This window comes from Amblyraja radiata, chromosome 9, assembly GCF_010909765.2.
Source record: "Amblyraja radiata isolate CabotCenter1 chromosome 9, sAmbRad1.1.pri, whole genome shotgun sequence".
NCBI classification, from domain to species: domain Eukaryota; kingdom Metazoa; phylum Chordata; class Chondrichthyes; order Rajiformes; family Rajidae; genus Amblyraja; species Amblyraja radiata.
Window position 1 is genome coordinate 59,296,290 of NC_045964.1, and position 16,617 is coordinate 59,312,906.

The 16,617-nt window shown below is 44.5% G+C and overlaps 1 protein-coding gene across 5 annotated transcripts in view; it reads left to right on the forward strand.

The window, feature by feature from the left end:
- The window catches only part of cep128 (centrosomal protein 128), a 401,773-nt gene that overhangs the window by 21,971 nt on the left and 363,185 nt on the right, over positions 1-16,617 (forward strand). For all 5 annotated transcript variants that reach the window (XM_033027567.1, XM_033027570.1, XM_033027569.1 and 2 more), the window contains exon 8: positions 1,441-1,557. In XM_033027567.1, coding sequence (XP_032883458.1) covers positions 1,441-1,557 — 117 coding nt within the window. The remainder of the gene's footprint in view (positions 1-1,440; positions 1,558-16,617) is intronic.

A 16,617-nucleotide genomic window follows, 5' to 3' on the forward strand; every position in this document is an offset into this window, starting at 1 on the left:
TTTGTAAATTACGGATTGAACGCCTTATTGACTGGTCAGGATCGTAAGAGAAAGTTAGATCACGATTGAGCTTGATTATGGGATTACACTGAGGAGTAAGGGTACTTTTGGTCATCTTGTCATCAGGTGTGGCAGCTTTCACGACATCTCTGTAGTGTTGGGTACGGAGGCGGCTGATTAGACCACCCTGGTCACATAAGTTCCATCCACACAGATGACATAGAAAATAGGTGCAGGAGTGGGCCATTTGTCCCTTCGAGCTAGCACCGCCATTCAATATGATCATGGCTGATCATCCAGAATCAGTACCCTGTTCCTACGTTCTCCCCATATCCCTTGATTCTGTTAGTCCCAAGAGCTATATCCAACTCTCTCTTGAATGCATCCAGTGAATTGGCCTCCACTGCCTTCTTTGGCAGAGAATTCCACAGATTCACAACTCTGGGTGAAAAAAGTTACATAATATTAATCTTAGGTAGACAAAAAAGCTGGAGAAACTCAGCGGGTGAGGCAGCATCTATGGAGCGAAGGAATAGGTGACGTTTCGGGTCGAGACCCTTCTTCAGACTAATATAAATCTTATGTCCCTTGTGGCTAAAGGGATCAGGGGGTATGGGGAGAAGGCAGGTACAGGATACTGAGTTGGATGATCAGCCATGATCATATTGAATGGCTCGAAGGGCCGAATGGCCTACTCCTGCACCTATTTTCTATTTCTATGTTTATATTGTTTTCTACATCTGCTTGCCCAACTATATTCAAAGACATGTTACTGCATTGACTCTTGCATGAAAAGTGACATTTTTAAAATTTGATATTTATTCTGGCTGGTAAAGTTTGAGCAACAAGTTGCTGGTCTGGCAATTGTGCTGACGCAGTATTAGCTCTCTGCCACCCTCTAATGCGGGAAGTTTGTACTACAGCATTCGACTATCATAAATTTCTAGAGATAGGCATTTTACATTGCTCGAAACAAGGAACTGCAGATGCTGGTTCACAAAATAAAAGCACAAAGTGCTGGAGTAACTCGACAGGCCAGGCAGCATCTCTGGAGAACAAGGATAGTTGATGTTTTGCGTCGGGACCCTTCTTCAGACTGAAGAGGATCTGAAGAAGGGTCCGACCTTCAGGGTTACGGGGAGAAGGCAAGAGAACAAGGTTGAGGGAAAGAAAGACCTGCCATGATTGAATGGCAGAGTGGACATGATGGGCTGAATGGCCTAATTCTGCTCCCGTGACTTATGAACATGCCAAAGGTCTTCATTCCATCAGTTTGACCAGAGGAAAAAAAGCGGGGATCTGTTTCTATCTCCACAGATTTTGTCCGACCTGTTGAATATTAATATTTTTTTTAACTATTGGAGTGGGCATTGCTCTATATTAACTTGTAAGAACTGCCCTTTTTCTAGCAACAAACATTCTTGGTCTTTTGTTTAATAGGTTTCCGAACGAGTTGAAAGGCGCCTTCAAGAAATTGAAAAGGAAATGAGAACTGAACGACAATTAGCGGAACATCGCCAGGATAAGCTGGGACTGATGGCAGTGCAACTGCAAGAGGTGAGCTGTGCACGTCCAACGTGCTTGTGGTGATTTGCAGCTTGTATCAACTGATATAAGCATTCTAATTGTTTTGATATCTTGATAAATTTAATTATTTCTAACAGACAAGGTCTCTTGCCAGGAGTAGGGGAATCGAGAACTAGAGGACATAGATTTAAGGTGAGGCGGGAAAGATTTAACAGGAACCCGAGGGGTAACGTTCGGGTCGGGACTCTTCTTCAGACTCAAGGTGGGGTCCCGACCTGAAATGTCGCTGGTCCATGTCCTCTGGAGAAGCTGCCTGACCTGCTGAGTAACTCCAGCACTTTGTGTTTTGCTCAAGATTCCAGCATCTGTAGTTCCCTGTCTCTCCATTCCCTTTTGTAGACTTTCTAGAGATTGTTTTAGTACAGATGAAGAATAGAAAGATCCATCAGAATTAACTTAACTTGATGGCAGCTGCAATCTGAAGATGTGCCTTGACCCCAAACGTCACCCATCCATTTCCCCCAGAGATGCTGCCTGACCTGCTGAGTTACTCCAGCACTTTGTGTCTATCCGCAGTTTCCTTTTGCTCTTTAACAAAAAATGCCAATTTAGTTTCTGCATTATTCCTATTCTATGTCGTCATAACATCCTGCTTTATGTTGAAACTTGAGACGTTGTTGTAGCAGGGACTCTGACTGTTTCACAGTGTTAATAAACTCTGAGGCTTTGATTTCCAGTGAGAAAAATCAATTTATATTATTATCTTTTTCGATCTCTGTTTATACATAGTTACTAAATTTACTTTTGCAGTTACTGTTATGTGGCAGCTGGTTCGTACACTTCAATGGACAGATTTACAACAAATTAGCAGTTAATCTGCATTGATTTACAATCTTCTTCTAAGGCCCCCTTCGGTCATGGCTGATCATAGGTGTCTCCAGGGTGCTATTCCCTATATGGAGGACGCCTGTACTTGACTTTATTTAATGTGGGGACACTGGTGCACAGGCAACCACCCCACGGTCCTTGACAGATCTGGGTCACGATCCAGTGGCATGGAGATTGCTCTTTGTCAGAGACCTCCCCCTGGACCTTACCACCATGGGTGGCCCTACCAGGAGCATAGCTCCAGACGGCATCGCTCTCAGGATCTCAGGTCCACACAAGCTTCTCCACCACGACAAGGTGACATTCCATGGAGAAGTACAATACCTGATTCACAACAATCTGAGTTGAACTAGCTGGCCACATCTAAGCCCTCATGTAAAGAAGTATTCATGAACATTATTGATCTCTCAGAAATAGGAGCAGGACATTAACCTTAATTCGGTTGTGGCTGGCCCTCTAGGTCAAAGCTACTTTCCTGCATTAATTTGTTCAGTTTAGTCTAGAGTTAGTTACAGTTTAGTTTATTGTCATGTGTACCGAGGTACGGTGAAAACATTTTGTTGCGTGCTATCCAGTCAACGGAAAGGCAATACACGGTTACAATCAGAGCCATTTACAGTGTATACATACACGATAAGGGAATAACGTTTAGTGCAAGGTAAAACCAGCAAAGTCCAATCAAGGATAGACAATAGACAATAGGTGCAGGAGTAGGCCATTCGGCCCTTTGAGCCAGCACCGCCATTCAATGTGATCATGGCTGATCATCCCCAATCAGTACCCCATTCCTGCCTTCTCCCCATATCTCCTCTACTCCGCTATTTTTAAGAGCTCTATCAAGCTCACTCTTGAAAGCATCCAGAGAAGCTGCCTCAACCGCCCTCTAAGGCAGAGAATTCCACAGACTCACCACTCTGTGAGAAAAATGGTTTCCTCATCTCCGTTCTAAATGGCTTACTCCTTATTCTTAAACTATGTTTCTATAGTCCGAGGGTCAACAAGGAAACGGGCCCTTTGGCCCATTGAGTCCTTGATTGTTGAAAAAAGAATTGGGTTTGTAAGGTATGACCAACCCTGGACAAAGCTACACTGTCTGTCCCTAATTAATGGATTCTCTTTCAAATGTGAGTAAAACCTATCCCGTAGAATCCTCTTCAATCACTTCCCTGTCGTAGATGTGAGGCTCTCTGGCCTACAATTTCCTGGATTATCCCAATTTCCATTCTTAAATGAAGGAATAACCGTTGCTACTCTCCAGTCCTCGTGGGCCTCGCCGGTCTCTGGAAAAGGTACAAAGATCTTTGTCAAGGCTCCTCTCTTGCCGCTCTCATTACCCTGGGATAGATCCCAATTGTCCCTGGTGACTTGTCCACCTGAATGCTCTTTAAGTAGCAATGTTACAAAATTTTGAGATTTTAAAAATCAAGTCTGTAATTTATCCCATCAGATAAAGCATAAAAATAAGTTTAATTTGACACCTAATTCACTTTCATATCTCAAGTATTTAAAAAGGTATGGCCATTTTCATACTCGGAAATGAGCATCTTGTTCCCTATTGATTTTCTATGGACATAACAAAAAAGTTGTGATCGTGAACAGTCAAAAGCCCATAACTTTCTTAAAAATTAAGAGAACTGAATGAAATTTTCAGTTATCATAGATTGAAGCATTCTGAAACAAATATAAAATAATCTTACTTGGATGACCTGAAATTAAAGCATATAATTAGTTAGTTACCTAATTGTAGCTAATTTCAGACTTCAATTACTAGATCTAAACATCTATCCATTTCTTAATAAATTATTAACATTTTTAAATAGCCTAAATGTCCAAATAATATTCACAAATAATTCACAATAAAACATGATTTTTAAATCTCATTTACATTAATTTATAGACCAAATGGAAGGAATTTAGTGTTCAATTGCTGTAAATAAATGCCCATTTAAATCAGCTTTCTAGTGGGATCCTGTGGAACGCGCTGGTTTAGAACGTTCACATTGCGGTAGATTTGTGCCCCAAATGCCGAGAAAAATACTGCGCGATATAATGGGGCCAAATTGAGCTACTCGCAATATTAAATTTTGTATAAAGGGATCTTTAGAAGCCCTTTTTAATGTAAAAATATACAACCTAACTTCTGCTATTTGCTTTATGAGACTCTGCGGTTGCTGGCGGTCGCGGGTTTAGAGATTGATTTTTAAACTACTATAACTATTATACGAGGCCTTTAAACCTAATAATAGCTTTTGCGACGGGGCCTTCCAGCGATTTTTCGTTAATAATTAACTAGGCTGAACATCTTCGATTTGAACAGCCTAGAGAAAATCGCGTTTTAAACCCGCCCCCTCTAAACGGCGCCAAAATCGCGCACACCCGCAACGGCAGATTTTCAAAGACGCTTCAGGTACGCTTTGCAACATACCTACTTTAAGAGACCCAATACCACCATGTTCTTGATCTCAAAAAGCCCTAGCATATTAGTATACATGACACTGATCTATCCTCAGATCTGAGGTGCACAAAAATGCTGAAGAAGCTCAGCGGGTGAGGCAGCATCTATGGAGCGAAGTAATAGTTGACGTTTCGGGTCGAGACCCTTCTTCAGACCAGAAACGTCACCTATTCCTTCGCTCCATAGATGCTGCCTCACCCGCTGAGTTTCTCCAGCATTTTTGTCTATCTCTTGTTTTTAACATATGTTTTAAAAAAATGGTAATCTTACTTGGCCTTTTAACCCGCCTAGTTCCTGCTTGAGTTTCCTGCTTTATTTATATTTCCTCAAAGCCTATGAATGATTTAATTGTCCTAATTCTTCTGTCAGCTTTCTTTACTTTTTTGACCCTATTTACAGCCAAATCCGTAATCCAAGGTTCCCTTACCTCGCAAGACCTCACCGGGACGGCACGGTGGCGCAACGGTAGATTTGCTGTCTCGGAGACCCGGGTTGAATCCTGACTATGTGTCCGTAAGGAGTTTGTACATCCTTCCTGTGACTGCGTGGGTTTCCTCCAGGTGCTCAGGTTTCCTCCCACATTCCAAAGACGTGCAGGTCTGCAGGCTAATTAGATTCTGTAAATTGTCCCCAGTGTGCAGTATAGACCTAGTGTATGGGTGATCATTGGTTGGCACAGACTCTGTGGAGGGGGGGGGGGGGGGCTGATGAGCCTGTTTCCACACTGTAACCCTAAACTAAACTAAACTAATTTGAGTACAACATACTGCTTACTGTACTTACCTGCTGCCTTTCAGTAACTCTCCTACAAGAACATTGGTTTCTCATGAACACCATTGAATCTCCATTTTTTCCCCCTAAAGTGGATGAAGGTTGCTGTTTCAGCAGTTCTGCGGTGTGCAAATTAGCTGCCAAGTTTCCAACATAGCATCACTGACTACAGTTCAGAACAGTTTCACTGCCTGTAAAGCACTCTGAGATGTGTTGAAGGAGACTTGAAAATGCCGTGTCAATCTAGGTCCCTGACTTTTGTTTTGCTTTCCTAAAAAATTTACTTTTAAGAGGTTGCGTAGAGTGGTATGTAGCTCTTGCCTGCCAAGTGGAAGTGATTGGGTAATTGAAAATCAAACAGCTGTAGGTCTGGGAGACCTGAGATAAACAGTCATGTTGTATGGTTGCATGGATAAGCAATGGCAAAGATTTATAGATCGCATGGATGAATTACAACAATTGTTCATCCCTGTCTGATGTAAAGATAAAACGGGGTGGGCGGCTCAACCGTGGCTAACGAAGGAAATTAGGGACAGTGTTAAATCCAACGAAGAGGCATATAAATTGGCCAGAAGAAGCAGTAAACCGGAGAACTGGAAGAAATTTAGAATTCTACAGACGAGAAAGAGGTTAATTAAGAAGGGGAAAATAGAGCATGAAAGAAAGCTTGCGGTGAATATAAAAACTGACTAAAAGCTTCTTTAGTTACGTGAAGAGGAAAAGATTAGTGAAGACAAATGTCGTTCCCTTACAATCAGAAACGGGTGAATTTATAATGGGAAGCAAGGAAATGGCAGACCAGTGAAACAAGTACTTTGGTTTTGTCTTCATTAAGGAAGACACAAACAGTCTCCCAGAAATACTAGGGGAATGAGGATCTAGTGGGAGGGATGAACTGAAGGAAATCCACATTAGTCAGGAAATGGTGTTTGGTAATTTGTTGGGACTGAAGGCAGATAAATCCCCTGGCCGTTGATGGTCTACATCCCAGAGTACTCGAGCACCTAGAAATTGTGGAAGCATTGGTGATCATTTTCCAATGTTTTATAGACTCTAGACTGTGGACTGGAGGGTAGCTAATGTAACCCCACTTTTTAAGACAGGAGGGGGAGAGAAAAAAACAAAATTATAGACCAGTTAGCCTGACATCAGTGGCGGGGAAGATGCTTGAGTTGATTATTAAAGATTATTAGCAGTGCATTTGGAAAGTAGTGACAGGATCGGTCAAAGTCAGTATGGATTTATAAAGGGGAAATCATGCTTGACTAATCTTCTGGAATTTTTTGAGGATGTAACAAGTAGAATGGATAAGGGAGAGCCAGTGGATGTGGTGTGATGTATCTGGGCTTTCAAAAAGCCTTTCACAAGGTCCCGCACGTGAGATTAGTGTGCAAAATTACACATGGTATTGAGGGTAGGGTATTGACATGGATAGAGAACTGGTTGGCAGACTGGAAGCAAAGAGTAGGAATTAACAGGTCCTTTTCATAATGGCAGGCAGTGACTAGTGGGGTGCTGCAAGGCTCAGTGCTGGGACCCCAGTTATTTACAATATTAATGATTTAACAAAGGAATTAAATGTAACATCTCCAAGTTTGCGGATGACACAAAGCTGGGTGGCAGTGTGAATGGCGAGGAGGATGCTATGAGGCTGCAGGGTAACTTGGATAGGTAGAGTGGGCAGATGAATGGCAGATGCAGTATAATGTGGACGCGAATATATTTAATTGGGGGGGGGGGGGGGAGTTGGATTCATGGGAGGTGGTCTGGGAGGGGAGGATGCTCCTCAAACTGCGGAGCATCATGAGCAATACAGCTCACCCCCTCCATGACACACCGCTCAACCTGAGGAGCACCTTCAACAACAGACTGGTTCCACCAAGATGCAGCATAGAACGCCACAGCAGATCCTTCTTCCCTGTGGTTATCAAACTGTACAACTCCTCCCCCTTCTGTCCTGGGTGAGACTTAACTTTGAATCCTATGCCCTTGTGATGTGTATTCTTCAGCTTTAGTTTAGTGACGCAGTATGGCAACAGGCCTTAGGGCACACTAGGTCCGCGCTGACCAGCGATCCCCAAACACTAGCTCTATCCTACACACTAGGGACAGTTTACTATTTTTTTACCGAAGCCAATTAAGCTGCAAACTTGTACCTCTTTGGAGAGTGGGTGGAAACCGGAGGACCTGGAAAAAACCCATGCGGCCACAGGGAAAATGTACAAACTCCATACAGACGGCACCTGAAGTCAGGATTGAACCTGGGTCTCTGACGGTGTAAGGCAGCAACTCTCCCGCTGTGCCACCCTTATTTATAACCTTGTTTTTAAATGGCTTTTCAGCATAGCTGTTTAAAAGAATATCCAATGAAGGTTGAAATAAGGTTATTTCTAACTGACATAATTGTTTTTTAATGCAGCCAAAGCCTGGTAGCATTAAGATTTACAGTAATAGTAGAATGAACTGTACAGGTCACTTAATTCAACTTGGGGGCCAGGATGATGAGATAGGGAGCCAGTCCTTTGGGAGCTAACATTTTTGTTTAGTTTAGAGATAGAAACCGGCCCTTCGGCCCACTGAGTCCATGCCGACCATTTTATCAGGATGCTTCACAGCATGGTTGGGAATAGCTCCATCCAAGACCACAAGAAATTGCAGCGATTTATGGACGCGGCCCGGAACATCACACAAACCAACCTCCCTTCTATTGGCTCCATTTATACCTCACGCTGCCAGTAGCATAATCAAGGACGATTCACACCCTGCCCACTCCCTCTTCTCCCCTCTCCCATCAGACAAAAGGTGTAGATTTAGAACAGTTTCTTCCCAGGCAACTGAATCATCCTACCAAGACCAGAGAGCAGTGCTGAACTACTATCTACTTCTTTGGTGACCCTCAGACTATCCTGGATCGACCTTTGCTGGCTTTACCTTGCACTGAACGTTATTCCCTTATCATGTATCTGTACACTAAATGGCTTGTAATCACGTATTGTCTTTCCGCTGACTGGTTAGCAGGCAGCAAAAGCTTTTCACTGTACCTCGGTACAGGTGACAATAAACTAAATTAAACTAGACCAGCGATCACCCGTGCGCTAGTTCCAGGGACGGAAATCCCGGGGGGGCATTGGGGGCACGTTCCCCCCCCCCCGTTTTGAGAGGGGGGGGATGACCCCCCCTCCATTTTTTGTAATCCGGATTTTAAAACCCAGTGAAATCTCCGATTTCCGCGAAACAGTGAGGGTGGGACTGATGATCAAGGGCGCCGATTGGACGAGAGAGACGTCGGTCAGCAGGCAATGGGGGCGGGACATGATGATTCAGCGCGATGATTGGAGGAGGGAGGTGTCGGTCAGAGGCGGATGTAGGGGGGTGGGACTGAGGATAGAGCGCAATGATTGGAGGAGGGAGATGTCCTGGTGGGAACGACGGCCCAGGTTTACAGCAAAGATCCTCTGCTCTAGGATCTTTGGTTTACAGCCAGCGCGGAGAAGCAGCGCTAGCTCTACGGCTCCGGACTGGTGTCCCGTCAGTCCAGGCAGGGCTGTAGGTTAACCGGCGAGACAGGCAGAGTTGAGCTGGATTTAGCGCTGCTTTTCTGTGCTGGCCGTAAGCCTGGGCCGTCGTTCCTGTAATTACCGTCCACAGGGCCCACGGCTGAAGCCTCGCGCGTGCGCGGCCGCCAAGAAATTGTGTCCCCCCCCATGTTTTGATAGCGATTTCCGTGCCTGACTAGTTCTATCCTTCACATTGTTTACAGAGGCTAATTAACCAACAAACCTGCACATCTTTGGGACGTGGGAGGTAACCGAGACACCCGATTGATAGAAGATTGGTGTCATTTGTGTTTTAGTTTAACTATTTTTCCCATCTCTCATTTTGAGTTATACTTCTATTCATCGTTGCTTCTGCACTTAGTAGCCAGCAGGGGTCAGTTTGTCTTCATTGCTGAACAAGGTGCCTTCTTTAGGTTTCTGGTGATTTATTTCTGCATTTTAATGCACCAAATAAAATTCACATTGTGCATTTCATTTAATCAGTCTTTAAGCGACAGTGGGCATACCTTTTAAACTGACATCAAAAAAACTTTGTGAAAGCTTGTGACGATGCAGAATGTGCTTCAAATGTGTATGACATTAAATACAATGTCTTCTGAAGAAAAAGCAGAATTCCTTTTAAGTACTGAACTGAATCCCCAGAGCCACTGTGATAAATTTTTTACAATGGTGTGTAGTTTATTAAAATATGCCGTTATTCACCATTATGCCGCCTAGGATGCAATTCCAGGGCATTAGCTATTCAATGGAGACTTGTTCAATAGCTTATTTAATGTTTTTGGCTGCATTGAATGGAATATTAATTCTGCTCTAAACCTTTAGCATAACCGTAACTATAAAAAATCCAGGTGCAGTATATTTTAGTAAGTGTATTTTTAATGTATGGTTGAAAGAGAAGTTTATAATTTAGTGCAATGAAATTAGAATAACATTATAGCCGTCAACGCGGGACTGTCGTATGCTGAGAGAATGGAGCAGGCTGGGCTTGTACACTCTGGAGTTTAGAAGGATAAGAGGGGATTTTCTTGAAACATATAAGATCATTAAGAGTTTGGACACGTCAGAGGCAGGAAACATGTTACCGATGTTGAGGGAGTCCAGAACCAGGGGCCACAGTTTAAGAATAAGGGGTAAGCCATCTAGAATGGAGACAAGGAAACACTTCTTCAGGGCTCTTAAAGATAGCGGAGTCCGGGGATATGGGGAGAAGGCAGGAACGGGGTAGTGATTGGGGATGATCAGCCATGATCACATTCAATGGCAGTGCTGGCTCGAAGGGCCGAATGGCCTACTCTTGCACCTATTGTCTATTGTCATGATTGGTCTTGTGTTATGAATTTGAGTTTTGTGTTAAGGTCTTAAAAATATGTAATTTAGTAATACTTAGGATTAGTAAGTATGCAGATGATACTAAGATAGGTGGTGTTGTGGATAATGAAGTAGATTTCCAAAGTCTACAGAGAGATTTAGGCCATTTGGAAGAATGGGCTGAAAGATGGCAGATGGAGTTTAATGCTGATAAGTGTGAGGTGCTACATCTTGGCAGGACAAATCAAAATAGGACGTACATGGTAAATGGTAGCGAATTGAGGAATGCAGTTGAACAGAGGGATCTAGGAATAACTGTGCATAGTTCCCTGAAGGTGGAATCTCATGTAGATAGGGTGGTAAAGAAAGCTTTTGGTGTGCTAGCCTTTATAAATCAGAGCATTGAGTATAGAAGTTGGGATGTAATGTTAAAATTGTACAAGGCATTGGTGAAACCAATTCTGGAGTATGGTGTACAATTTTGGTCGCCCAATTATAGGAAGGATGTCAACAAAATAGAGAGAGTACAGAGGAGATTTACTAGAATGTTGCCTGTGTTTCAGCAACTAAGTTACAGAGAAAGGTTGAATAAGTTAGGTCTTTATTCTTTGGAGCGCAGAAGGTTAAGGGGGGGCTTGATAGAGGTCTTTAAAATGATGAGAGGGATAGACAGAGTTGATGTGGATAAGCTTTTCCCATTGAGAGTAGGGAAGATTCAAACAAGAGGACATGACTTCAGAATTAAGGGACAGAAGTTTAGGGGTAACATGAGGGGGAATTTCTTTACTCAGAGAGTGGGAGCTGTGTGGAATGAGCTTCCAGTGGAAGTGGTGGAGGCAGGTTCGATTTTATAATTTAAAAATAAATTGGATAGGTATATGGATGGGAAAGGAATGGAGGGTTATGGTCTGAGTGCAGGTAGATGGGACTAGGGGAAAATAAGTGTTCGGCACGGACTTGTAGGGCCGTGATGGCCTGTTTCCGTGCTGTAATTGTTATATGGTTATAATAATAATAATAATAATAATAATATCTTTTATTATCATTGCACGTCAGTGCAACGAGATTTAGTATGCAGCTTCCAACCGATGTAAAAGAAAAGTAAAATAAATAAATAAGCTGTGTGACGTGACCATCCAAGGGAGACAGTCCAGGGGGGGTGGGGGGCACTCAGCAAGGCCGGTTCAGAGCCGCTATAGCTCTGAGAATAAAGCTGTTTCTGATTCTGGAGGTTCGGGCGTAGAAGGCCTTGTAACGTCTGCCGGAGGGAAGTAGTTTAAACAGTCCGTTACAAGGGTGTGAGGAGTCTTTATGGATGCTGACGGCCTTCCTGAGGCACCGTGTGTGGTAGATGCCCTCCAAGGCCGGTAGCTGTGTCCCAATGATCCTCTGCGCTCTGTGGACGACGCGCTGAAGAGCTCTCCTCTCCGCCTCCGTGCAGCTGAGATACCACACAGAGATGCCATACGTTAGTATGCTCTCTGTGGTGCAGCGGTAGAACGTTGTCAGCAGCTGTTGGGGCAGACCAGTCTTTTTTAATGTCCTCAGGAAGAACAGTTGTTGCTGTGCCTTCTTGACCAGCGCGGCGGTGTTGGTGGACCATGTGAGGTCCTCTGAAATGTGAGTGCCCAGAAACTTAAAGCTGGACACTCTCTCCACACTTTCCCCGTAAATGGAGATTGGGGCGTATTCTCCATTATGGGACCTCCTGAAGTCAATAATCAGCTCCTTGGTCTTGGAGGTGTTTAGTGCCAAGTTGTTATGTGCGCACCAGTCCGCCAGGTTCTGCACCTCCGCTCTGTATTTTGTTTCATCACCGTTGGTGATCAGCCCAATCACTGTTGTGTCGTCTGCAAACTTCACGATGGTGTTGGTGTCGAATGCAGGAACACAGTCGTGAGTGAAGAGGGAGTAGAGCATGGGGCTTAGTACACAGCCCTGTGGTGCGCTGGTGCTCAGGGTGATAGTGGAGGACAGGTGCGGGCCCAGTCTCACTGCCTGCGGTCGCTCCGTCAGAAAGTTCAGGATCCAATCGCATATCGGCGAGCTGAGGCCTAGCTGGTGGAGTTTGGTGGTGAGCTTGGTGGGGATGACCATATTGAATGCAGAGCTATAGTCAATGAAGAGCATCCTCACGTACGTGCCCTGTCTGTCCAGGTGAGTCAGGACAGTGTGAAGAGCCAGAGAGATGGCATCCTCTGTTGATCTATTTGCCCTGTATGCAAATTGATGAGAGTCCAGTGAGGCAGGGATGCTGGATTTGATGTGGGAGAGGACCAGCCTTTCGAAGCACTTAATTGGGATTGGAGTTAGGGCAACCGGGCAGTAGTCGTTCAGGTTGGTGACTTTAGACTTTTTAGGCACCGGCACTATGGTGGCTGTTTTCAGGCACTTGGGGACCGTTGCCAGAGATAGAGACAGATTGAAGATTCTCGTGAATACCTCCGCCAGCTGTACAGCACAGTCCTTTAGTACCCTTCCCTGGACTCCATCCGGTACCTGCAGCCTTGCGTGGATTGATCCTACGCAGAGCGCACTGTACCTGTTATTACATGGTTAGTGATGCTGAGGAATTGAAGGAGCGGAGTTTATTGAGGATAGCAGGTCAGGAAAGGAGAGGGGCAAGAATGGGACGTTTAGTTCAGTGATAGAGCAGGGAAACAGGCCCTTTGGCCCACTAAGCACGACAGCTATCGAACACCCATTCACACTCATTCTATGCTATCCCACCTCATTCATTTCCCTCCAGATTAATGGCAAATGTACAGTTAAGCTACAGACCTGCATGTTTTGGGATGTGGGAGGAAACCTGAACACCTGGAGGAAGGGGTTGAGAAGGAAAGATTGATCGGCCATGATTGAATGGCGGAGTAGGGTCGATGGGCCGAATGGCCTAATTCTGGCCCTGTAACTTACAAACATGAACCAGGAGTAAACATAGAACATAGGTGCAGGAGTAGGCCATTTGGCCCTTCAAGCCTGCACCTCCATTCAATATGATCATGGCTGATCATCCAACTCAGTATCCCGTACCTGACTTCTCTCCATACCCCCTGATCCCTTTAGCCACAAGGGCCACATCTAACTCCCTCTTAAATATAGCCAATGAACTGGCCTCAACTACCTTCTGTGGCCACGTGGTCACAGGGAGAACATGCAAACTCCACACAGGCAGCACCCGAGGTCAGGATTGCTCCCGGGTCACTGGCACTGTGAGGCAGCGGTTCTATCAGCTGCGCCATGGTGCTGCCGCAGTTGGTCAGGAAAGTATTGGTGCTTCAGGAGGTGATGCAGGCCAGTAGGTGCAGGAATCTTGCTATTTGGTGTGAGTTGGGAAATGGGCAACAGGTTGAGATACGGGAGCTTGGCCTGTTGTGTTTTGTAATATTTGAGCCTAGTAATGGCAAAGGTTTGAATGAAAAGGATTACATCTTGCCTTCACTGAATTCTCCAATCTGCTGCTCTCCCTGCTTCACTATATGTTGTTGAAGTACTGGCCATAGTCTCTTTAAACTGACCCTTAAATGCAAGAACTGTGAGTCATTTACTGCCTGCGGGTGTTAAGTCCGGGTGTGGTCTTTGGCCTAACTGCGTACACCTTTTTTTTCTAGACACCTTCGTTCATTCAGTTAATGTATCAATGTCAAATTCAAAAATTAAAAGTTGACTTACTGTTTGCCCGCAGCAATTAAAATTATCTCCCATTCCTCCCAATCTCTCTGCAGCAAAGTGTTTCTTAAATTCTCTCCCAAACCCCCTAGCTTGTACTCCCTTGTCTGAAGCTCTTCAACCAGATGACTTAGCGCTACTTTAAACTAAAGATATCGGGAAGAAACAGTTTACATAGTGTGGCGAAGGTTCTGGGGTTTGGCATGGTGGTGAAATTGATGGGATGGATTGTAAGGATGTTTTGGGTTTTTGGGGGGGGGGGGGGGGGGGGGGTTTCCGGAATCACTATCCTCATCCCCTGCGGGAAATAATTCACTAAGAGCTTTTTCACTAAGAGCTTTAGTTTAGAGATACTGCGAGGAAACAGGCCCTTTGGCCGCCGCGTCCACGCCGATCAGCGATCTCACAGGCTACAAGTTCTATCCTACACACGAGGGACAATGTACAGAGAAGCCTACAAACATGCGTGTTTTTGGAACGCATTATCTGTCTCACCAGTGTCCGGCTGCGTCCAGGGCACTTCCTGCGGCATGCGGCCTTCTTGGTACGCACCACCACCTCCATTGCCGGCTCGTTTTGGATAGCAGTAGCAGGATCGGTCCGTGTCAGCATGGATTTACGAAGGGGAAATCATGCTTGACTAATCTTCTGGAATTCTTTGAGGATGTAACTAGGAAAATGGACAAGGGAGAGCCAGTGGATGGAGTGTACCTGGACTTTCAGAAAGCATTTTATAAGGACCCACATAGGAGATTAGTGGGCAAAATTGGAGCACATGGTATTGGGGGTAGAGTGCTGATATGGATAGAAAATTGGTTGGCAGACAGGAAACAAAGAGTAGGGATTAACTTTCAGAATGGCAGGCAGTGACTAGTGGGGAACCGCAAGGCTCGGTGCTGGGACTACAGCTATTTACAATATACATTAATGAGTTAGAAGAAGGGATTAAAAGTAACATTAGCAAATTTGCAGATGACACAAAGCTGGGTGGCAGGGTGAACTGTGAGGAGGATGCTATGAGGATGCAGGGTGACTTGGACAGGTTGGGTGAGTGGGTAAATGCATGGCAGATGCAGTTTAATGTGGATAAATGTGAGGTTATCCACTTTGGTGGCAAAACCAGGAAGGCAGATTATTATCTGAATGGTGTCGTTGGGAAAAGGGGAATTACAGCGAGATCTGGGGGTCCTTGTTCATCAGTCACTGAAATAAAGCATGCAAGTACAGCAGACAGTGAAGAAAGCGAATGGCATGTTGGCCTTTATAACAAGAGGAGTTGAGCATAGGAGCAAAGAGGTCCTTCTGCAGTTGTACGGGACCCTAGTGAGACCACACCTGGAATATTGTGTGCAGTTTTGGTCTCCAAATTTGAGGAAGGACATTTGTGTTATTGAGGGAGTGCAGCGTAGGTTCACGAGGTTAATTCCAGGGATGGGGTGACTGTCATATGCTGAGAGAATGGAGCGGCTGGGCTTGTATCCTGTAGAATTTAGAAGGATGAGAGGGATCTTATTGAAACATATAAGATTATTAAGGGTTTGGACACGCAAAAGGTAGGAAACATGTTCCCGATGTTGGGAGAGTTCAGAACCAGGGGCCACAGTTCAAGAATAAGGGGTAAGCCATTTAGAATGGAGATGAGGAAAAACTTTTTCACACAGAGAGTTGTGAATCTATGGAATTCTCTGCCTTAGAAGGCAGTGGAGGTCAATTTTCTGGAGACTTTCACGAGAGAATTAGATAGATCTCTTAAAGATAGAGGAGTGAAGAGATATGGGGAGAAGGCAGGAACAGGGTACTGGTTGTGGATGATCAGCCATGATCACAGTGAATGGCAGTACTGGCTCGAAGGGCCGAATGGCGTACACCTGCACCTATTGTCTATTCTTTCGATGTAAACTTGAAGTCACAAACTGCCTTGATTGCACCAAGGACTGACTACGGAATTGTTTACATAAGTGCGAGTTTACGCAAGTCGCCTATTCGGTAAGATTTATATCACAATGAAGTCCCTTAGGTAACTTTTCATCTCTCTTGCCTTCCTGAGCTCTCCAGGTGATTAATTATTTTTGGTACCCCTTGAGCATTCTCGATAATGCAAGCCCTCAGAAAACATCAAGCAGATTGTGCTCTGTTGTATACCTCCTCGTTTTCTTTGACATGAAATAACCCAACAGAATATTTCAGTGTAAACTCATGCCTTTGCTTTTCACGTGTTTGCTTTTCCCCATTCTTTACTCTACAACTGGAATGGCAATGTGACACTCTGAAGCTCTCACCTTATTATTCCTGCAACATGCATAGCCAGATATTATTTGTCCTATCACCTCACCAGCAGTCTCTTGAATAATTTGCTTTATATCTTACGGTCATTCACCGTTGAAATATGAAATAATTTAACACCTTACTGAAGTAATTACCTTGTATTTCTATCGTTGCTGC